The sequence below is a fragment of the Carcharodon carcharias genome (genome assembly GCF_017639515.1).
Source record: "Carcharodon carcharias isolate sCarCar2 chromosome 32 unlocalized genomic scaffold, sCarCar2.pri SUPER_32_unloc_1, whole genome shotgun sequence".
Classification (NCBI taxonomy): Eukaryota; Metazoa; Chordata; class Chondrichthyes; order Lamniformes; family Lamnidae; genus Carcharodon; species Carcharodon carcharias.
In genome coordinates, this window is record NW_024470685.1 from 500599 (window position 1) to 524405 (window position 23807).

The 23807-nt window shown below is 42.4% G+C and overlaps 1 protein-coding gene across 5 annotated transcripts in view; it reads left to right on the plus strand.

Annotated features, from left to right (window-relative positions):
• The window catches only part of vps13c (vacuolar protein sorting 13 homolog C), a 351237-nt gene that overhangs the window by 297390 nt on the left and 30040 nt on the right, over positions 1-23807 (plus strand). For all 5 annotated transcript variants that reach the window (XM_041181313.1, XM_041181309.1, XM_041181310.1 and 2 more), the window contains 9 exons: positions 11-92; positions 195-264; positions 2397-2508; positions 13892-14005; positions 15029-15168; positions 16945-17026; positions 19742-19855; positions 19950-20025; positions 20196-20359. In XM_041181313.1, coding sequence (XP_041037247.1) covers positions 11-92; positions 195-264; positions 2397-2508; positions 13892-14005; positions 15029-15168; positions 16945-17026; positions 19742-19855; positions 19950-20025; positions 20196-20359 — 954 coding nt within the window. The remainder of the gene's footprint in view (positions 1-10; positions 93-194; positions 265-2396; positions 2509-13891; positions 14006-15028; positions 15169-16944; positions 17027-19741; positions 19856-19949; positions 20026-20195; positions 20360-23807) is intronic.

The following is a 23807-nucleotide window of genomic DNA, read 5'->3' on the forward strand; positions in this document are numbered from 1 at the left end:
TCTGTCACAGGTTGATAACCAGCTGGCTGGTGCAATATTTCCAATAGCATTCCATCCTGTACCCCCTCCCAAGTCCATCGCCTTGGATTCAGGTCAGTAATCAAATTTAACTGATCTTTAAAATCCATAATTACATGTGTTTATTCATATTTTTATATTGCAAATACTCAAATTTTTATGTACACTCTGTTTAGAACCAAAGCCATTTATTGATATAAGCATCATCACAAGATTTAATGAACATAGCCAAGTCATGCAATTCAAGTGAGTAATGTTTCTTCTTTACTAGTGCAGGTGCGATATCTGCTGAAACTAGACTACACCTCTTATAAATTATTAGTTTGTTATAGATATTGCAGATTATTAGTAAACATCAGCTGCAGACTGGCAGATTCCAGCTGTTCACGTTCATCCTGTGACTGGGAATCACTCCCAGTCCTGAATACAGACTCATGAGTCTCCTCTCTCTCGGGGTGCTCAGATTGTGGCCTTTCATCCTCTGGGACCTGGAGTCAACTCCAAACATGGGAGGAAAAATTACCCCTTTGCTGGTAGAACATTTAACAATCCTGGACGGGGCGGGACTGGAGCTTTGTGTTAAATTCTAATCACCAGATTTTAGGAAAGGTTTCAAAGACTTGGAAAGGGTGCGAGAAGAGATGACCAGAATGGTATCAGGGTTGAAGGACTTCAGTTAATAGGGAGAGATTGGAGAAACTGGGATTGTCCTCCTTAGAGCACAAAAGGTTAAGGGAAGATTTAATAGAGACGTTCAAAATCATGAAGGGTTTTGATAGAGTGAATAAGGAGAAATGGCTACCAATGGCAGAAGATCCATACACCAGAGAACTGTAACACATTGGTAATGTTACCAGACTAATAATCCAGAGGACGGGACTAAGGCTGCAGAGACGTGAGCTTCAAATTCAATTCGGATCATTTATAACTCTGGAGTAAAAGGCTAACCTCAGTAAAGGTGGCAATGAAACCACTGGATTGTCGGAAAAATTCATCTGGTTCACTGATGTTCTTCAGGAAAGGAAATCTGCCATCCTTACTTGGGATCTAGCCTATATATAACCCCAGATCCACAGAAATATGGGGTGGGATTTGCCAATCCCATGAGCCGCCGGGATCATCCACTCCCTCTAAAAACCGATGGACGTTTGGTTGGACCGCTGAGTCTTCCTTGGCGGGTCTCACCATGAAAATCCCGGCCGTGGTTACTCTTAGTTCCTCTCTGAAATGGACTAGCAAGTCCCTCATTGGTGTGAAATCTCCACAGAAAAATTGAAAAAGAATAAAACAGGTCTGACCACTCGGCATCCATTGAAGCACTAGAAATGACAAAGACACATCCCACCCAGTAGGCACTGCAAAGTGCTCCAGACTAACATCTGAGGACTTGTACTAAAATTGGGAGAGTTATCCCACAGACCCACCAAATCGTACCTTGCAATCGATTTCCTGGACTCTTCCACAATCCCTGGCTATGCCCTGTCCACCAGCAGGATAGACCCACCTGAGGTGGTGACACAGTGGTATTCGGTCAGTAAGGAATGACCATGGGAATCCTCAACATTGTTTCAGGATATCATGAAGCCTGCTGACATCAGGCCAAACACAGGCTAGGAAATCTCCTGCTGATTTCCACCTACCACTCTCTCAACTGTTGAATACTCCTTCATGTTGAACACTACTTGCAAGAAGCAAGTGAAGGTATCAAGGACATGATGCATAGGGTGGGTGCCGTAATTGACCTTGTTAGATACAGTATTTAGTCCATCTTCTGTAGATTGAACATGTGTGGTTAAGGCCAAAGGTCGTTTTCAGGTAAAGCAGGGTTAGAAGGTGGGGAGAATTGGGCCAAGGTGCATGATGTAATTCAGTCCTTGTGTCATACATTCCATCCTTGTTTTTCGATGATATTTGATTAACACCAAACCAAAGGAGAAATTCAGACCCATGACCAAAAGCTGGGTCAAAGCAATAGGTTTTAATGATGTATTAAGGAAGGTGAGAGAGGCCAAGGAGCTAGAGCTTAGATAGCTGAAAGTACAGCTGGCAGTGCTGTGGCAAAGGAGGTCAGGCCTGTTCAAGAGGCCACTATTTGCTGAACACAGAGGTTATTGGAAGTTGAAGGAGGTTACTGAGATCGGCAAGGTCAGGCCATGGAGCGACTTGAACACAATCTTCACTGGTACTATCACTCGTGTCATGTTAAAATCTTTTCTGAAAACTATGTAATCAAGAAATTGAATGTTTATTGATGATATGTCCTTGAATATTTTTGAAATAATGACTAATTGGGGATATGCGTGCTTTTTTTTGAAATGATCATTCCTGTTTCAAGGATATGACTATGCCCACTATGATGTTGTTTTGTTTACTTCTAGATACTTCATGGTCTTGATTCAGGAAATGGCTGTGAAAATTGATCAGGGGTTTCTCAGTGCAGTTATAGCAATGTTTACCCCAGCATCAGATCCTCTTACAATGGCCCAAAAGGTAACTTTAGTGCTCTGCATTATAATTTTATTATCATGCTTTCACTCTTATCTTTGCCCAAATACGAACTTTCTTGCACAGCTGCTCCATTATTGGAATTTTTATCTTCCTGTTGGTATAAGCAGCTCTGTTTTTGGCCTGACCAATTTAAATGGGTAAATGAGGTGGTAGATGCGTTGGTATTAATTTTCCAATAAGTCCCTAGATTCTGGAAATGTTCCACCAGACTGGAGAGTAATGAATGTAATCCCTGTATTCAAGAAGGGAGGGAGGGTGAAAACAGGAAACTATGGGCCAGTTAGCTTGACATCTGTTGTGGGGAAGGTGTTAGAATCGATCATTAAAGAGGTTACGGCTGGGCACTTAGAAAAACTCAAGGTAATCAGGAAGAGTCAGCATGGTTTTGTGAAAGGGAAATCATCTTTAACCAATTTATTGGAGTTCTTTTAAGGAGTAACATGCACTGTGGATAATGGGGAGCCTGTAGATGTGCTGTACTTGGATTCACAGAAGGCATTTGATAAGATGCCACGTCAAAGGTATTGCGGAAAATGAAAGCTCAAGGTGTAAGGGCTAACATATTAGCATGGATAGAGGATTGGCTGGCTGACAGAAAACAGAGTATGTGTAAATAGATTTTCTGACTGGCACTTATGAAAAGTGGATTCCCGAAGGGGTCTGTGCTGGGGCCTCAACTTTTTACAATTTATATCAATGACTGAGATGAGAGGAGCGAAGGCACGATAGCTAAGTTTGCAGACGACACAAAGATAGGTAGGAAAGTATGTTGTGAAGAAGATATAAGGAGGTTGCAGATGGATATAGATAAGGCAGTGAGTGGGCAAAAATCTGGCAGATGGAGTATAATGTGAAGTTGCTGAATTTGGCAGGAAGAATAAAAAAGTAGAGTATTACTTAACCAAAGAACAGTTGCAGAATCCTGAGCTGCAGAGGGACTCAGTGCATGAGTCAGAAGGAGTTAGTATGCGGTTATAGCAAGTAATTAAGGCTAATGGAATACTATCCTTTATTACAAGAGAAATTGAACATAAAAGTAAAGAAGCTATGCTTCAGTTATACAGGGCATTAGTGAGGCCACTCCTCGAATACTGTGTGCAGTATTGGTCTCCTTATTTAAGGAAGGATGTAAATGCATTGGAGGTGGTTCAGCGGAGGTTTACTAGATTGATACCTGGAATGAGTGGGTTGTCTTATGAGGAAAGGTTAGACAGACTGGGCTTGTTTCCACTGGAGTTTAGAAGAGTGAGGGATGACTTGGTTTGAAGTACATAAGATCCTGAACGGTATTGACAAGTTGGACATGGAAAGGATGTTTCTTCTTGTGGTTGAGTCCAGAACTAGGGGTTGCTATCTTGAGACAGAGATGAGGATAATTTTTTTTGAGGGTTGTGTGACTTTGGAACTCTCTGCCTCAGAAGGTGGTGGAGGTGGGATCATCGAATATTTTTAAGGCAGAGGTAAATAGATTCTTGTTAGGCAAGGGAATCAAAGGTTATCAGGGGGTAGATGAGAATGTGCAATTCAAAACACAAACGGATCAGCCATGATCCTAATGAATGGTGGAGCAGGCTAAAGGGGCCGAATGGCCTACTTCTGCTCCTATTTCATATGTTTGAAAGCTATGCCCAGCTCTCATGAATGCAAATCAGTTGACTGCTTGTGGCTAGTTGGCTCTCAACTGAACTTGATAGTGTGCTGGTTATTTTGTTTGTACTTAACTGGGAGGAAGGGCTAGAGTTACCATTACCTTGACTGGCCGAAGGGAAATCTAAGTCAGTGAGGATAAGATTAATTCACACCAGGACTTGTGTTACCAAATGGTCCCAGGTACCCTATTTCAACTCCTGAATGCAGAACTGTTTTCATGAATCTGAGAGAGCGCATTGTCTTCTATTATTACATTGTGCAATGAAGTGCTTCCCAGAGAATTGACAAACACAAGGGGCTAAATGGTTTACTGCCATTCTATGCAGACCCTGGTCCAGTTTCCCCCTTGCATCTAACCCTGTTTTACATGAAGATTACACTTGTCTTGACTCCCCGTGTGCCGATTGATCAGTTAAATTTGAAATTAACTAGAGCAGGTCAACGCATTATTAGAGAGTGCACCAACAAAGTGAGATTTGAAGGCGTAAAGTGAAATTAGTGAAAAGTACATTTGTTTGCTCAATGCAAGGTGCTTGGAAGAATATTCCTGGAAAAGTAATATAAATCATTGAGTTTATTCAAATCCAGTCCTTTGCATTAAGATACTTGCAGGATTACCTCAAGTTATAAACAGTGAGAGGAGAGCTGGGACTTTCACAGCTTAAAAGAGCGAGAGGAGAGCCAGGCTTTTTACAGTTTATAAGAGTGAGAGGAGAGCCGGGATTTTTACAGTTTATAAGAGCAAGAGGAGAGTCGGGAATTTTACAGTTTATAAGAGTGAGAGGAGAGCCGGGAGCACACAGAGAGCGGACCGGCATGAGAAGGGCAGCAGCACTAAAGAGCCCCTGCAACCTGTTTCAACCTGTCAGAGCCAAAGTGTGACATCACAGTAAAACAGATGATTGGTGGGTATCTCTTCCATGTCTCTCTTGATTGGCCAAGGGATTTACATCAGGAGACATTATTACAGCTGTAGGGTAGAGTTAAGAAATTTACTTTTAAAATAATTACACCCAAATTAATTAATTAAATAGAATAGAGGTGGCTGGGTAGGCAATGTGTTGCAACTATTGTGTGTGGAAACACGGTGACCATGTCAGCAAGTGTTGGCTGCTCGAAGAACTTCGGCTCACAGTTGATGAGCTGGAGTCCGAGCTGCAGACACTGTGACACATCAGAGAGGCGGGGAGTTACCTGGATACTGTTTCAGGAGACAGTCACACCCCTTAGATTAATTACATCAAATTTGATCCATGGTCAGGGACAGGAGAGGATGACTGCAAGTGAGGCAGGTATGGGGATCCAGAATTTAGCTTTGGAGAAGCCGGTGCCCTTGTCCAATAGGTATGAGATTCTTGCTCCCAGTGTGGGTGAGGGCACAGACTGCAGGGAGGATGAGTAAATTGACCACAGCACCATGGTGCAGTGAGAGCCATTCAAGTGGGGGGAGAAAAGAGAAATGTAGTAATAATAGGGGATAGGATAGTTAGGGGAATAGATGCTGTTCTCTGCAACAAAGACAGAGCCCCGAAAGCTGTGTTGCCTACCTGCTGCCAAGGACATCTCCTCTGGGCTAGCGAGGAACTTGGAGTGGAAGGGGAAGGATCCAGTTTTCATGGTCCATGTAGGTACGACATAAGTAGGACTAGGGAAGAGGTTCTGCTGAGGGACTACGAGCAGCTCAGGGCTAAATTAAAAAGCAGAACCACAAAGGTAATAATCTCCAGATTACTAGCTGTGCCACATGCAAATTGGTGTAGGGTAAATAATATTAGGGAGGTAAATGCTTGGTTCAAAAATTGGTGTTGGAGAAATGGGTTCCAATTAATGGGGCACTGGCGCCAGTACTGGGGAAGGAGAGACGGGCTTCATTTGAACCCAATGCTGGGACTAGTGTCCTGGCGAATTGTATAACTAGTGTTGTGGATAGGACTTGAAACTAATTAGTTGGGGGGAGGGTTCAATTGAAGGGAAGTTTAAAAATCAAAAGCAAACGAGAGAGCAGAGGTGCAGGGTAATGAAGAGGCGAATGACGATCAAAGTGTGACAGGAAGGGGCAGAAAATATAAGCGGAAGAGTGCAGCAGAAATTAGAACCAGAAGGAATAATAATGGTAAAAAGTCAAAGCTTAAGGCTCTTTATCTGAATACTTGCAGCATTTGTAACAAGATAGATGAGTTGATGGCACAGATAGAAATATATGGACATGACTTGATAGCTATTACAGAGATGTGGTTGAAGGATGACCCAGACTGGGAACTCAATGTTCAAGGGCATTTGACATTCTGGAAAAATAGGCAAAAAGGAAAAGGTGGAGTAGCTTTGTTAATAAAGGAAAGTATCAGTGAAGTGGTGAGTAGTGATAAAGGCATAGATCGTGATCTAAATCAGTTTGGATAGAAATAAGGAATAGCAAGGGGAAGAAGTCACAGGTGGGAGTTGTCTGTAGGCCCCCGGAGAGTTGCCTCACTGTAGGACAAAGTATAAATGGGCAAATAATGGAGGCATGTAATAAGAGCGCTACAGTTGTCATGGGTGATTTTAACCTACATATTTGCTGGACAAATCTGATTGGCAAGGGTAACACGGAAGACAAATTTGTAGACCGCAGCAGGGATTGTTTCTTAGAATAATATATTGCAGAACCTACCTGGGAACAGGCTATTTTACATTCAATAATGTGTAATGAGGTAGGATTAATAAGAGATCTCGTAGTTAAGGATCCTCTAGGGGATAGCAGTCACAAAATGGTAGAATTTCAAATTCAGTTTGAGGGCGAGCAACTTAAATAAGGGCAATTACAGAGGTATGAAGAAAGAGTTGTCTAAAATAGGCTGGGAAAATAGTCTAATAAGGGAAAGGTCAGTGGGTGAGCAGTGGCAGAAATTTAAGCAAATATTTCATAATCCTCAACAAAATTTTATCTGTCAAAATGAAGGGCTCGATGAGAAGGATGAACCACCAGTAGTTAACAAGGGTGGGCGGCCAAAATCCACTCAAAAACTAAAGCATACAAAATAGAGAAAACTATTGGTAGGCCAGAGGGTTGGGAATTTTTTAAGAACCAGCGGCGGATGACTAAAATGCTAATAAAGAGGGAGAATTTGGTTATGAAAGTGAATGGGCAAGAAATATAAAAACAAACAGCAAGAGCATCCATGGGTATATGAAAGGAAATAATAGCTAAAGTAAGCGTGGGACCCTTGGAGGATGCAACTGAAGAATTGAGTTGATAATGGTGAACAGGGAAATGGCAAATAGCTTAAACCAATATTTTGCATCGGTCTTCATGGTGGAAGTCACTATAAACATTCCAAAGACATCAGAAAAGCAAGGAGCTAATGGGAGGAAAGATTTGTAACAATCCCTGTCACGAGGGACAAAGTATTTGACAAACTAATGGGACTAAAGTCAGACAAGTCGCCAGGACCTGATGGCCTGCATCCAAGGGTTTTAAAGGAAGTGGCTGCAGAGATAGTGGAGGCATTGGCCAAAATATTCCAGAACTCACTGGATTCTTGGGTTGGGGGGGGTGGGGGGGGGGCAGTGGATTGGAAAACCGCTAATATGGCGGTTCAGGCGGTTCAAGAAGGGAGGGATAAGCTACAGTGGAAACATGCTACAGTGTGCTTGCACAGGAACAGGAGAGTGAGCACATCCTCAGTGGGGCACAGCCAGAGTGGGCATTTGGAATTTGGTGCAAAGCAGGAATTTGGTGCATAGGGGACGAGGTGCTCTTTGCATTTTTCCCTTGCTATCCAACTTCTTAAATCCTCAGAGCTTGCTGCAGCAGGAGAGGCTACAAGGGAAAGGAATCACTGCTAAGTAGTGGTTAAGGTATTTGCTACTTTAATCGCTTATAGTTTAAGGTCTTTTTGTGGTTTATAGTTTGTATATTCTGTAGTAACGAGGATAAGGGAAGAAGGGCCCTAGAGTAATTGACTTAAAAGGTTTAATTTAAAGGGATAAGTCATGGCAGGAGAGCTCAAAGCCTTGGTGTGCTCATCGTGCTCCATGTGGGAAGCCGGGAACATTTCCAGTGCCTGGGACCAGCATGTGTGCAGGAATTGTGTCCAGCTGCAGCTTCTGGAAGCTCAGGTTTCAGAGCTGGAACGGCGGTTGGGGACATTGTGGAGCATCCGCGAGTCTGAGAGCATTGTGGATAGCACGTTTAGAGAGGTGGTCACACAGCAGCTGAAGGGACTTGAGGAAGGAAGGGAATGGGTGACCACCGGGCAGTCCAAGAGAAACAGGCAGGTAGTTCAGGAGTCCCCTGGGGTCCCGCTCACGAATCAGTATTCCATTTTGGAGGCTGATGAGGGCGCTGGTTCCTCCAGGGAGTGCGGACAGAGCCAAGCTTCTGGCACCATAAGCAGCCTGTCTGTACAGGAGGGGAGGAAGAGCAGTAGGGGATTCTATAGTCAGGGGAACAGATAGGCGCTACTGTGGCCGTCCATGTGACTCCTGGATGGTGTGTTGCCTCCCTGGTGCCAGGGTCAGGGATGTCACTGAATGGCTGCAGGGCATCCTGAAGGGGGAGGGTGATAAGGCAGAGGTCATTGTACATGTTGGTACCAATGACATAAGTAGAAAAAGAGGGATGAGATCTTGCATCAAGAATTCAGGGAGTTAGGCAGTAGACTAAAAAGCAAGACCTCTCGGGTTGTAATCTCTAGATTACTCCCAGTGCCACGTGCTAGCGAGCTCAGAAATAGGAGAATGGTGCAGATGAATACGTGGCTTAAGAGTTGGTGCAGGAGGGAGGGTTTTAGATTCCTGGATCACTGGGACCTTTTCTGGGGAAGGCGGGACCTGTAAAAGTGGGACGATCTACATCTGAACCAGAGCGGGACTAACATCCTTGTGGGCGGATTTGCTAATGCTGTTGGGAGGAGTTTAAACTAATTTGGCAGAGGGAGGGGCCACAGAATGTCAGCAGATTAGGGACACATCATAATACAGTAAAACAATCAAGTCAGAGAGAGTTTAGCTGCATTAAGTTTCAAGGGAGTAAGGCAAGGCTGGATGGCCTTTGCTTTAATGTCAGGAGTATTACAGGTAAAACGGATGAGTTAAAGGTGAGGATTGATATGTGGAATTGTGATATAGTAGCCATCACTGAGACATGGTTAAGGGAAGGGCAGGATTGGCAGCTCAACATTCCAGGATACAGAATCTTCAGGCGGGACAGGGGAGGGGATAAAAGAGGAGGAGGCATTGCATTATTAGTTAAGGAGTCAGTTACTGCAGTAAGGAGAGAAAATATCTTGGAGGGGGCATCGATTGAAGCTTTGTGGGTAGAGCTTAAGAATAGAAAAAGGGGCAAACACTTTATTAGGTACTTATTATAGACCCCAGATAGTCAGTGGGAAATTGAGGAGCAAATATGTCCACAATTTGTGGAGGTGTGTAAAAACAATAACAATAGGGTAATTGTATTAGATGATTTCAACTTTCCCAACATTAATTGGGGTAGACATAGTGTTAAGGGCTTGGATGGAGTGGATTTCTTGAAATGTGTGCAGGAGAACATTTTAGGTCAATATCTAGAGGGTCCAACAAGGGACAGCGCAGTGCTGGACCTAATTCTGGGGAATGAAGCCGGACAGGTGGCTGAGGTAGTGGTGGGGGAGCATTTTAGTGATAGCGACCACAACATGGTACAATTTAAGTTTGTTATGGACAAAGAAATCCACAAGTTGCAAAGTAATGTTTTGGATTGGGGGAGAGTGTATTTTAGTATAAAAATGCAGGATCTGGCCAAGGAAGACTGGGAACAGTTACTTGTGGGGAAATCTACAGAGGAACAATGGTGGGGGGGGGGGCGGTATTCAAATAGGAAATGGGGAGGGTATAGGCTGAACTTGTTCCCTCCAGGGTGATAGGAAGGAGTAACAAGCCCAGAGAACCATGGATGACCAGAGATATTCAGGTTACGATGAGAAGGGAAAGAAAGGCTTTTAGCAGGTACAAGAGAAGCAAATCAACAAAGGCATTATTGGAGTACAGAAAGTGCAGGGTGGAGCTTAAGAAAGCAATTTGGAGAGCAAAGAGGGGATATGAGAAAGCTCTGACTGGTAAAAGTAGGGAAAATCCCAAGATATTCTATAAGTATATCAATGGAAGAGGATAACCAGGGAAAGAGTAGGGCCCAAAAGGGACCAAGGGGGCAATCTATGGGTGGAGCCAGAGGACATCGCTAGAGTGTTGAATGAATACTTCATGTCCATCTTCACCCAAGAGAATGAGGATGAAGGTATGGAACTTGGGGAGAGAGACTGCGAGGTTCTTGAGCAAATTGATATAGGGAGTGACAAGGTATTGGAGGTGTTGGCAGGCTTAAAAGTGGACAAACCTCCAGGTCCGGATGATTTGTGTCCCAAACTGCTGAGGGAGACAAGGGAGGAGATCTGACCCAAATTTTTAATTCCTCTCTGGCCATGGGGGAGGTGCCAGAGGACTGGAGAACAGCTAATGTAGTTCCGCTATTTAAGAAGGGTTGTAGAGATAAGCCAGGGAACTACAGGCCAGTGAGTCTCATGTCAGTGGTAGGGAAACTATTGGAGAAATTTCTGAAGGAGAGAATCTATCTCCACTTGGAGAGGAAAGGTTTGATCAGCGATAGTCAGCATGGCTTTGTCAGAGGGAGGTCATGCCTAAAAAATTTGATTGATTTTTTTGAGGAGGTGACCAGGTGTGTAGATGAGGGGAGTGCAGTTGATGTAGTTTATATGGATTTCAGCAAAGCCTTTGACAAGGTTCCACATGGGAGACTTATAAAGAAGGTAAAGGCATATGGGTTACAGGGTAATTTGATAAGGTGGATTCAAACTTGGCTTAGTTGCAGGAGACAGAGGGTGATGACAGAAGGATGCTTTAGTGACTGGAAGCCAGTGTCCAGTGGCGTACCACAGGGATCTGTGCTGGGTCCCCTATTGTTTGTCATTTATATAAACGACATAGATGACTTTGTGGGGAATAGGATTAGTAAGTTTGTGGATGACACAAAGACCGGCCGGATTGGTTAACAGTGAGTTGAGTGTCTTGGGCTACAGGAAGATATAGATGGGATGGTCAAATGGGCAGATAAGTGGCAGATGGAATTTAACCCTGAAAAGTGTGAGGTGATACACTTTGGAAAGAGTAATTTGACAAGGAAGTATTCAATGAATGGCATGACACTAGGAAGTTCTGAGGAACAAAGGAACTTGGCGTGCGTGTCCATAGATCTCTGAAGGCGGAGGGGCATGTTAGTGGGGTGGTGAAAAAGGCATATGGGACACTTGCCTTTATCAATTGAGGCATAGATTACAAAAGTAGGGAGGTCATGTTGGAGTTGTATAGAACCTTGGTGAGGCCACAGCTGGAATACTGTGTGCAGTTCTGGTCGCCACATTATAGGAAGGATGTGATTGCACTGGAGGGGGTGCAGAGGAGATTCACCAAGATGTTGCCTGGGATGAAACATTTAAGTTATGAAGAGAGGTTGGTTAGATTTGGATTGTTTTAGTTGGAGCAGAGAAGACTGAGGGGCGACCTGATCGAGGTGTACAAGATTATGAGGGGCATGGACAGGGTGGATAGGGAGCAGCTGTTCCCCTTAGTTGAAGGGTCAGTCACAAGGGGGCATTAGTTCAAGAAGAGGGGCAGGAGGTTTTGGGGGGATGTGAGTAAAAATTTTTTTACCCAGAGGGTGGTGACGGTCTGGAATGCACTTCCTGGGAGGGTAGTGGAGGCGGGTTGCCTCACATCCTTTAAAAAGTACCTGGATGAGCACTTGGCACGTCACAACATTCAAGGCCCTGTGCCAAGTGCTGGTAAATTGGATTTGGTAGGTAGGTCAGGTGTTTCTCACGTGTCGGTGCAGACTCGATAATCCTGCACTGTGATTCTGAGAGAAAAATAGCAGCAAACTATAGGCCAGTCAGCCTAACATCTGTCATTGGGAAAATGTTAGAGTCCATTATTAAGGAAGAAATAGGACATTTAGAAAATCTTAACACAATCAAACAGAGTCAGCATGGTTTTGTGAAAGAGAAATCATGTTTGACAAATTTGCTAGAGCTCTTTGAGGATATTACAAGCAGAGTTGATAAAAGGGAACAGGTAGATGTAGTGTATTTGGATTTTCAGAAGGCATTCGATAAGGTGCCTCATAAAGATTATTGCATAAGATAGGAGGTCTCGGTATTGGGGGTAATCTATTAGCATAGATTGAGGATTGGTTGACACACAGAAGACAGAGTCGGGATTAATGAGTCTTCTTCTGGTTGGAAGGATGTAACTAGTGGAGTGCTACAAGGATCAGTCCTGGGGCCTCAATTATTTACTATCTTTATTAATGATTTGGAGCAGGGGGAGAGTGTAATGTATCTAAATTTGCTGAAGATACAAAAATAGGTGGGAGGGCATGTGTTGAGGACATAAGGAATCAGCAAGGGGATATAGTCGGGTTGAGTGAGTCGGCAAAAACTTGGCAGATGTCGTTTAATGGAGGGAAGAGTGAGGTCATGCACTTTGGTAGAAAAAACCAAAAGACAGACTATTATTTAAATGGAGAGACACTCCAAAAAAGTGCAGCACAGAGGGATCTGCATAAAACACAAAAGGTTAGCATGCAGGTGCAGCAAGTAATTAAGAAAGCAAATGCAATTTTGGCCAGTATTGCTGGGGTTTGGAGTTTAAAAATAGGGAAGTCTTGTTCCAACAGTACAGGGTGTTGGTTCGGCCGTGCCTGGAGTACTGTGTACAGTTTTGGTCTCCATATTTAAGGAAGGATATACTGGTATTGGAGGCAGTTCAAAAGAGATTCACTAGTCTAATTCCTGGGGTGAAGAGGTTGACTTATCAAGAACGGCTAACAGGTTAGGCATTTATTCATTAGAGTTTAGATGAATGAGGGGTGATCTTATTGAAAGGTACAAGATTCTGAGGGGGCTTGACAAGGTAGATGTTGAGAAGATGTTTCCACTAGTGGGGGAATCTCGAACTAGGAGACATAGTTATAGAATAAGGGAGCATTCATTTAAAACTGAGATGCGAATGAAGTTCTTCTCTGAGGGTATTGAATGTCCTGAATTCTCTACCCCAGAGAGTTGTGGAGGCTAGATCACTGGAAGTATTTAAAGAGGAGATAGATTGATTTTTGAAATATCAGAGAGTTGAGGGTTATGAGGAGCTGGCACGACAGAGGAGTTGAGGCCTGGGGCAGATCAGCCATGATCTTATTGTATGGTGGGGCATTCTTGAAGGGCTGAATGGCCTACTCTTGCTCCTATTTCTTATGTTCTTTACCTTTGATAGGGCAGAATGGTCATTTTCCTAACCTTGCAAGGATTGATGTATGAAGTACTCCGTGTTTATCCTGTTTTCATTAGAAAAAGAAATGAACCTTTGTGTGAGGAGATGTGTGGGCTCTGCATGAAATCTCTTCTATAGTCACACATTCTGCTTCATGGTCTAGAATCAGAAGTGAAGAATGGTCAGCTTAGATAAATCTAGCATATAGGTAGAATAGCTGCTTGGAGTTCACTTGGGTAGAATAGCTGCTTTTACTATAAAATATTAACAACTCTAACCTTTTCATAAATCTGAATGAGACATTGTCACATTTAAACTTTGAGAAATATTGTAATTGTTTCATCTTTGCAAAAGAATTGGATCGAAGCTGGTCCTGATAGGATTGATTTAAAGTAGTTTTGGTTTTATTTTGCAGGCTAATCTGATAGATCAGGACATGGAAGCGCTGAAGGCAGAATTGATGGAAACATCAATGACGGATGCTTCAAGACTTAGCTTCTTCGAGTATTTCCACATTTCACCAATCAAAGTTAGTATTTTGGCTTTTTTTTCAAACTAAATAAAGAACTAAAGTTGTTTGCATGTTTATAGACTGTTCAGCTCCCAATAACTACAGGAGCAGTGATTATTTGTTTTGACATTTCATACCCCATTGTTTTCTGTTTCTTTCACAGTTTTAAACAATGATAACCTGCAGTGACTGTGAAAATATTGATTAGCTGTAAAAACATTTAATTCCTCCAACAGGAAATAGCTGAATTGATTTTCTGAGCCTGCAAGCCAGTGGGAACCCTTGCATAAGTCTTGGGAAACTTTGGGCGTTTTGTTCATTATTCTCTGTTCCTTGCCTTTAATTTTCCTTCCACCAGAATCAATGTACAGCGATTTTCCAGTTAAACATGACCAGAGGCTCCACATTGCAAGCATACACTAATGTTGGCTTTCCAAGTTTATCTTCCTCTGTTTTGTCTTCTATAAATATGAATGTACAAGAACAGATGATGTCAGATAAATGTTGGTCCACTGAGCCTGTCTCAGATGTTACGATATAATTTCACTATCAGCCTCATTCACCTCCAGCCATTGTGCAATCCCTTGAACAAAAAGCAACTAAAATCTGGGGAATAATTCCAAGAAGCTGCTGGGCAAAATGGTTCCAAATCAGACTTGGTATTTTTAAGTAATTTTATCTTTGTGACGGATCTTTGACTTTTCATTGTTCTGTGGGCATGTATGACTCATGCATAGAACCAGTTATTTTTCTTGTCCACGTGAACCCCATAATTCCTTATATTTTTTGAGAAAAGAGCATTCTTACTTTTCTGAATTGCATCACACCATTTCTGCTACAAAGTGCATCTCTTCTCAGCCTGATCCTCCATTGAAAGTTCATCGTGAACCTGAGAAGCACATGGTAATGTGTTTTCTAGAAATGTTATCTCTTTCTGTAAACATTCGAAATGTGTAATGCAGAATATCTTGCACAGGTTAATAATGCTGGCACAAGTGTTGAAGCTGATGTTACTTAGTCACAATCTTCTTTTCTCAACAGTTGCATCTAAGTTTGTCTCTGGACTCAGGAGGAGAAGAGTCCAGTAAAGAAAAGCAGGAAGCAGTACCACTCCAGTCTCTCCACATCCTGCTCAAAAGCATTGGAGCTACCTTAACAGATGTGGACGATCTCATCTTTAAGTAAGTACAACAAGCTGCTTTTCACTATTATAAATGTGTATTTTTGTCTTAAAATCCAAAGCAGCAAATGTTCACTTTTTACCACTGCGACTGCCAGCAGAGCATCTGTCTGAATCAAACATATCAATATGTAACACAGCAATTTGAACAAACATATCAATATGTAACACAGCAATTTGAACAAACATATCAATATGTAACACAGCAATTTGAACAAACATATCAATATGTAACACAGCAATTTGAACAAACATATCAATAAGTAACACAGCAATTTGAACAAATTTATCAAACTGCAGAATGGACCTTATGAATTTTGATACAAAGTTGAGGTGGTGCATTTTGATCTGAGGAATAAGGACACATTCCATGGGAATCTGAATGGGATGGAGGTGCAAAAGATTTAGGGGTACAGACTCCGAAATTATTACAAGTAGCACTGCAAATTAACAAGACCATAAAAAGTAAAAAGCAAATTCCAAGGTTCATTTCTAGAGGGATAAAGTTGAAAAGCAGAGAGGTTATGTTGAACAATTTTCACACTTTGGTTATGCAACATTTGAAACAATTCTGGTGATGTTATCGCAAAAAGGATCTGTATCTCTTGGAAGGCACTGGAAACGTTTCACTGAGCTGGCAAACAGAGGAGAGATGATGAAAAAGAAAGGTGTGATCCCACGCCAAGAGCTGTAGAGAGAAAACAGCAGGATAATGCACCATGGTCACATTTATGGTTTTGTTTAGAGTTGTATCCATGCTGAGGAAAGGACAGAAACCTGATTTCGAGAGATTGAAGCACAGAGTTGGGGGAAACATGGGCATGAGTTTGGGAAGTAGCAACATGTTTTCAGACTTGTGAGGAAAGGGGAGTAAGAATTAGGATGCTAGTGTGCAGGGATAGAGGGATTGAGGATGGACTTTTAGGTGAGGCAGCTGATAATTGTTTAGAAAGGAGGAGGAAAGGGAACCATTTACAAGATCAGATAGCATGGGGACCTGGAAGAGAAGCTTGGTGGTCAGAAATTTAGTGACAATAGAGTCAAGGCAAAGAGGAGTTGAATCTTGTGGATGAGATATGCTCGGAGAGGGTATGAGGGAAAGAACGAGAGAGAACTGGGTGAGGACAGGGAGTGCCGTTGAAGGTTTGACTTTGTGGGGAAGGAGGGAAGCAGCAGAAGCAGCTGAACAGATCCTTGGTAACAAAGAAGTCCATTAGCTCCTCACAGTTGTTGAAAAGGGAATACAAGAGAGAGGGGTTTAAGGAGATGATTGGTCAAGAAGGAAAGAAGTCGAGCATTACCTTTTGTCTTTGGAGGTCTTAGAGTAGTGTGTGGTTTTGCAGATGGGAGTGAAACCCAGTAACATTTGATGCCTTCTAGCAGATCTCGTAATTAATGGTTAAAAGGTTGAGCAACAGATCTGCTCAGGTCCAAGTCCCTTGTACTTCAGGGAACTATAATTCTGGAGTCTTATTTTGTTCATATTTTTGGGGATAGTTGTAGCTTAAGGTTACCTGAGAGAGAAAATCCAGGACAGTGGATATTATACATGTCTTTGTCAACAATTATGGGAACAGGCAGGAAGGTGAAGTTGTGGCCAGGATGAGACTGGCCATGGAGCAGGCTCAAACGATTGGATTTTGTGTTCCTGCCCCAATTCTTATGGTCACTGGAGGGAACAGGTTGAATGACGTTTCCTGATATGGCTTGATGTGTGTTTATGTCTATTTACTTTGGTCAATGTTGAAGAAAATCTTAGGATTTTCTTGTGTTACAGGCTTGCATTCTTTGAAATGAAATTTCAGTTCTACAAGTGGAATCAGCTGATGTGGGCTGTAATTTCACATTATAGTGAACAAGTAAGTGGTTATTTTTTCAATTTTCCTGCAGGTTGCTTTATTCTTATATCCTCAAGGTGGTGACTCATACCCAGATATGAATGTCCACGGGTGTTGGCATTCCTGTTTCTTTGCTCTTGAGTGTGATCTGGATCTGTAACCCTAGACAGTATGAATGTGATTCTAAAAATGATTTAGGTGCAACAATAAATTGCTCTCAGAATCGATCTGTCAGACAATGGCAGTGTCTTGTAGTACCCATTCCTTTGTAGCACCGTGGTGAGCTTATGTTGGGGGCTGTAAGCAGGTGGCTGGCAGTGGTCAGCTGCTTCCCAATGGAGGGTCATCTCCGGCATCTCCAAGGATTTTGTGTTAAATCAATAATGGTGAGTTGGTGAACAGCTTTTGTAACAGTTTATCCTCACTGGTGAGATAATATGATTCAACCAAAAAGCAGTTGTGTATGTTAAAGTCTTCTATGTCTTATCTGACAAAAACTGGATGCCTAAATACTATTTGTGTTGTACGTTAGTGGCTTTTTTATTTTGAAAACAAAAATGTATTGATTTGGTAAAATACAAAGTAAGTGACTTAAAATTTTAGTCAATGCTTTCACCACCTCGAAGCATATGTTTTCCTCACTAGCCTCCTCATATCAGCTATTCCAGTGATGTGATCACGTTCTTATCTGCACCACTTTTTCAAGCTTCAGTGTTTCTCAACAACTGGATTTTGAGATCCTCTCTCATATCTTCAGCATTCCCCAGGCTGCACTGCGAATGATCTTACCTGTTTGTATGGCCCGGTCCATTCTCTCTGTCTTGCTGACACTACTTATTCCTCATTCTCTCTGCCCTGGTATCCAGAGCCAATCTTGGCACTCACTACATTCCTAAAGCTAATGAGCTAATTCTCTGCTTGGTATGAAGTTCTTAGTTCTCTTAACTTTATGCCCTTGCCATGCCCTTGTTGCTGCTGCTGTTGTCTTTTGGAATTCCCTCACTAAACCATTAAGAAAAAAACTTGCCTTTATATCATTCCTTTTGTGGCCTCAAAAAGTACCAGCCAATCAAGTACTTTATTTTAAACTGCAGTCACTGATCCAAACTAGGAAAATGCTTCAGCCAATTTGTGTACAGCAAGATTCCACAGTCAGCATTGATATAAATGCCTATTGAATGGTTTAACATAGTTGGAGGTCATTCAGCCCATTGTTTCTGTCATAGTTCGGTGAAGGAATTATCCAATTGGTCCAAATTTCTCCCACAAAAACAGAAAAAGCTGGAAAAACACAGGTCTAACAGCATCAATGGAAAGAACGACAGGATTAACGTTTCGAGTCCGTATGAGTCATACCAAGGTTAGACCTGAGTTTTTCCAGCATTTTCTGTTTTTGTTGCAGATTTCCAGCATCCGCAGTATTTTGCTTTTATTTTGGTCCAATTTCCTGCTCTTTCTCCACAAGCCTGCAAATATTTCCTTCAGGTATTTATCCAGTTCCTTTTTGAAAGCTACTTTTGAATCTGCTTCCATCACTTTCAGGCAGTGCAATCCAGATCATCATATTTACATAGAAACTAGGAGCAGGAGTAGGTGCTTCGAGCCTGCTCTGCCATGGCTGATCATCCAACTCAATAGTCTGCTCCCGCTTTCTCCCCATACCCTTTGATCCCTTTCACCCCAAGAGCTATATCTTACTCCATAAAAACATACAATGTTTTGGTCTCAATTACTTTCTGTGGTAACAAATTCCACAGACTCACCACTCTCTGGGTGAAGAAATTTCTCTTCACCTCAGTCCTAAATGGTCTACCCCATATCCTCAGACTGTGACCCCTGGTTCTGGACTCCCCCACCATCGGGACCATCCTTCCTGCATCTACCATGTCTAGTCCTGTTAGAATTTTATAGGTTTCTATGAGATCCCCCCTCATTCTTCTCAGCTCCAGTGAATATAATCCTAATCGATTCAATTTCTCCTCATATGTCAATCCTGCCATCCCAGGAATCAATCTGGTAAACCTTTCTTCCCCCTCTAGTTCTTTTGCTAAGTTCCTTAAATCTGTGTCCTCTGGTTGCTGACTCTTCTGCAACTGGAACAGTTTTTCCAATTCTTCCCATGACCATCTCTCCTCTGAGGAGACCCAATCCAATTTTGGATCAGTTGAAGTATTTTTAATGATTTTAGTTGGAGGATAAATGTTGCCCAGAACACCAGGAGAACTCTCTTGCTCCCCTACAACTATCACTATTGGATCTCTTGCATCCGCCTTAAATGGCAGGCAGAATGTCTCATCTAAATGGAAGCACATTTGACATTGCAGCACTCCTTCAGCACAGCACTGAATGGCAGCCTGGATGATGTGCCCAAGTCTTGGAGGGGGCTTGAACAGATAATCTTCAGAATCTGAAGTGTGTGCGCCATTTAGCCAAGGCTGACACGCTTTGTCATAACCTCCTTCCTTACCTTCTATCTGCTTTACAGCCTATCTTTTCAACTGCTTCCATAGTCCTTCTTCCCTCTTGCCCAAAATTCACTCTTTTTTTGCTTGGTTTGGATCTCATGTGATGCATCACTGATGCTGTTTTACGTTAGGGGGTTTGTATAAATACAGGCTGATTGCTATTTGAATAACAATGATTCATTCATTCTTAAGTGTGAAAAACATTATTATTAACTGAAGTGAAAAGCCTGAATAATATCACCAACGAACCTTTCAATGCTTCTTCTCGTAGTTTCTAAAGCAAATGTATGTGCTTGTTTTGGGACTGGATGTTCTTGGAAACCCAGTCGGCCTTATCAGAGGACTGTCTGAAGGTGTCGAAGCATTCTTCTATGAACCTTTCCAGGTAAGTCAAGAGGAAATAATGGAAAATATGTCTGTATTTTGTAAAGCTGATCCAAGTTTTTATTCTCTAACAATGGTGACTGTGTAATGTTTAGGGTGCTGTTCAGGGACCAGAGGAATTTGCAGAGGGCTTTGTGATAGGAGTGAGGAGTCTGCTTGGACACACTGTTGGTAGGTGATGACTCTGATGCAGCTTTCATGTCAGCATATGTTGGAACTGATGATTAGAAAAGTCATGTTTCTCAGATAGTTCCATAATCTGAGAGATTATTCACTGGATTTGAATCTGACTTCAGTTCCAGCAGTGTGTGTTTATTTTCTTGTGCTGGTGCTATACACAGGTGGTGCAGCTGGTGTCGTATCTAGAATCACAGGCACTGTTGGGAAAGGTCTGGCTGCAATCACGATGGATAAAGAATACCAACAGAAACGCAGGGAGGAAATGAACCGCCAGCCCAAGGACTTTGGAGACAGTTTGGCTAAAGGAGGAAAAGGCTTTTTACGGGTAGGAAAAGTTTGCATTTTAGAACATGACAATTGAGGAGGGCTTAATGCAATATTACTGTTTTCTATGCTGTTGATAAATCTGCACATCTCTATAATTATAAATTCTGTAGGGATGATGATACATCGCTCACTAACGTCCAAGTCACTGCGACCATACCAACAAACCTGTTCAAATCTTCCATGATAAAAATAATGTCTGCATTCTATCAGACATGCACATTTTATATGTAATAAAATAAATTGTGGAAAGCGGAAGAAAGAACTTCCATTTTATATGATGCTTTCCATGGCCACATGTCACCCCAAAGCACTTCAAAGACAATAAAGCACTAATAAAGTGTGGTCATTGTTGGAATGTAATGAGACCTGGAATCAGATTTGTGCACAGCAAGGTGTCACCAACAGTGATGAGTTAGTCTGGCTGAGGAGTAAATTTAGACATTGTAAAGTATAAAAGTATGAAAGCTTAAAATTCCCAAGACACAGAACAACCAGGTTTCCAGTTAAGAGCGGAACAAAAATGGCTACACTACAGTGGGGGGGGTCTGGCTTCTCATCACCTGCCCATAGGTAGAGGGGGAGTAGATGGGGGCGTTGAAGTAAGTGGGGGGGAGAATGCGGGAGTTGAATGAGTAACTCTGAGGGAAAGCATAGGGATAGTGATGAGAGGAAGGAAAGGGGATAGTGAGAAGATGAAGTAGCAGAGACATGTGGATAGAATTCCAAAGATTCAGAATCCTTTTGAGTGAAGAAATTTCTTCTCATCTCAGTCCATGACTGACCCTTTGTTCTGAGACTGTGTACTCATGTTCTGGACTCCGCAAGCAGGTGAAACATCCTCCCAACAATTACTCTGTCCTGCTACTTAAAAGATTTTATGTTTAATTTTGATCTTATTCTTCTAGAGCTTAGGAGATGTTGGCTTGTTGTACTGCTCTTGGTATAATCCTTTCATCCCAGAACTCAATCCAGTCAGCCTCATTGACAGTCCCTGTAAGGAATGTATATGCTTCCTTAGGTAAGGAAAACATAACTATGCACTATCCTCCAGATGTGATCTTATCAAGACCTTATATAATGGTAATAAGATTTCTTTACTTATTCTATTCTATTCAGCATGTTCTTGCCCACTCACCTAACTTGCCAGTTATACCTTGCCAGCTTCTTAGCTTCCTCTTCATAACTAACTTTCCCACCAAACCATTGTATGGTCAGCAAAGTTGAATATATTACACACAGTCTCCATCTAAGTCATTGATATAGTTTGTAAATAGCTGAGGGGCCCAAGCACTGATCCTTGCGGCACCTCACCAGTTATAGCCTGCCAACCTGAAAATAACCCTTTTGTTCTTTGCTTTTGTTTTCTGTCTTTTAGATTGCCATAGATTGAGAATTGGGTATTACCCCAATCACACATGCTGTACTCTTTCTATAAGAACTTCTGTCGAATGAATTTTGAAAATCCAAATGTACTGCGTCCATTAGTTTCCTGTTATCCACTCTACTGGTTAGATTCTCTGAAAATAGATTTGACAAGCACAATTTCACTTTCATAAATCCGTGTTGACTCTGCCTTATGTTAGGATTTTCTAAGTGTCCCGTCACCAACTCCCTAATTATAGATTCTGGCATTTTCCCTACTATCAATATTAGGCTAGCTAGCCTATAGTTTTCTCTCGCGTGTTCTCGCTTGCTCACTCTCACTCATTCACTCACTCTCTCTCCCCTTCCTTGAATAAGAGTTATATTTGCCATCTTTCAGCACATGGCAACTTTTCTGGACTAGGGAGTTCTGGAAGATCAAAACAAGTACATCTACCTCTGTAGCTACTTCTACTATTCATGCCTTTTAAAAAATATTATCCTTTTTCTGCTCTCACAACCAAAGTGAGTAACCTCACACTTCCCCATCTTATACTCCATCAGCCACCTAGTTGCCCACTCACTTAACCGGTCTATATCGTTTTGCAGCCTTTGTGTCCTCTGCAACTGGGGTGATCTTGTCAGGTAGGTCAGTGAAGTAGTTGCTCTACTTCAGCTTTAAAGATAAGCTCAAGGCTTTGTGAGAAATCAACTGGGGAACAGATTAGTTTAGGCCTAGTATTGTGAAACGAGAAAGGATGATTTAATACCCTTGTAGTGAAGGGGTCTCTAGGGATGAGTGCTCATAATAGGATAACATTTTATTTTCAGCTTGAAAGTGATCCAGAACTAGGATCTCAAATCTCTAACACAAAAACAGAATTACCTGGAAAAACTCAGCAGGTCTGGCAGCATCGGCGGAGAAGAAAAGAGTTGACGTTTCGAGTCCTCATGACCCTTCGACAGAACTTGAGTGAGTCCAAGAAAGAGTTGAAATATAAGCTGGTTTAAGGTGTTTTTGGGGGGGGGGGGGAGAGAGAGAGAGAAGTGGAGGGGGTTGGTGTGGTTGTAGGGACAAACAAGCAGTGATAGAAGCAGATAATCAAAAGATGTCACAAACAACAGAACAAAAGAATACAGGTGTTAAAGTTGATGATATTATCTAAACGAATGTGCTAATTAAGAATGGATGGTAGGGCACTCAAGGTAAAGCTCTAGTGGGGGCGGGGGAGCATAAAAGATTTAAAAATATTTAAAAATAATGGAAATAGGTGGGAAAAGAAAAATCTATATAATTTATTGGAAAAAAAACAAAAGGAAGGGGGAAACAGAAAGGGGGCGGGGATGGAGGAGGGAGCTCAAGACCTAAAGTTGTTGAATTCAATATTCAGTCCAGAAGGCTGTAAAGTGCCTAGTCGGAAGATGAGGTGTTGTTCCTCCAGTTTGCGTTGGGCTTCACTGGAACAATGCAGCAAGCCAAGGACAGACATGTGGGCAAGAGAGCAGGGTGGAGTGTTGAAATGGCAAGCGACAGGGAGGTTTGGGTCATTCTTGCGGACAGACCGCAGGTGTTCTGCAAAGCGGTCGCCCAGTTTACGTTTGGTTTCTCCACTGTGGAGAAGACCACATTGGGAGCAACGAATGCAGTAGACTAAGTTGGGGGAAATGCAAGTGAAATGCTGCTTCACTTGAAAGGAGTTTTTGGGCCCTTGGACGGTGAGGAGAGAGGAAGTGAAGGGGCAGGTGTTGCATCTTTTGCGTGGGCATGGGATGGTGCCATAGGAGGGGGTTGAGGAGTAGGGAGTGATGGAGGAGTGGACCAGGGTGTCCCGGAGGGAACGATCCCTACGGAATGCCGACAAGGGGGGGTGAAGGGAAGATGTGTTTGGTGGTGGCATCATGCTGGAGTTGGCGGAAATGGCAGAGGATGATCCTTTGAATGCGGAGGCTGGTGGGGTGATAAATCTTTTATGCTCCCCCCACCCCCACTAGAGCTATACCTTGAGTGCCCTACCATCCATTCTTAATTAGCACATTCGTTTAGATAATATCACCAACTTTAACACCTATGTGTTCTTTTGTTC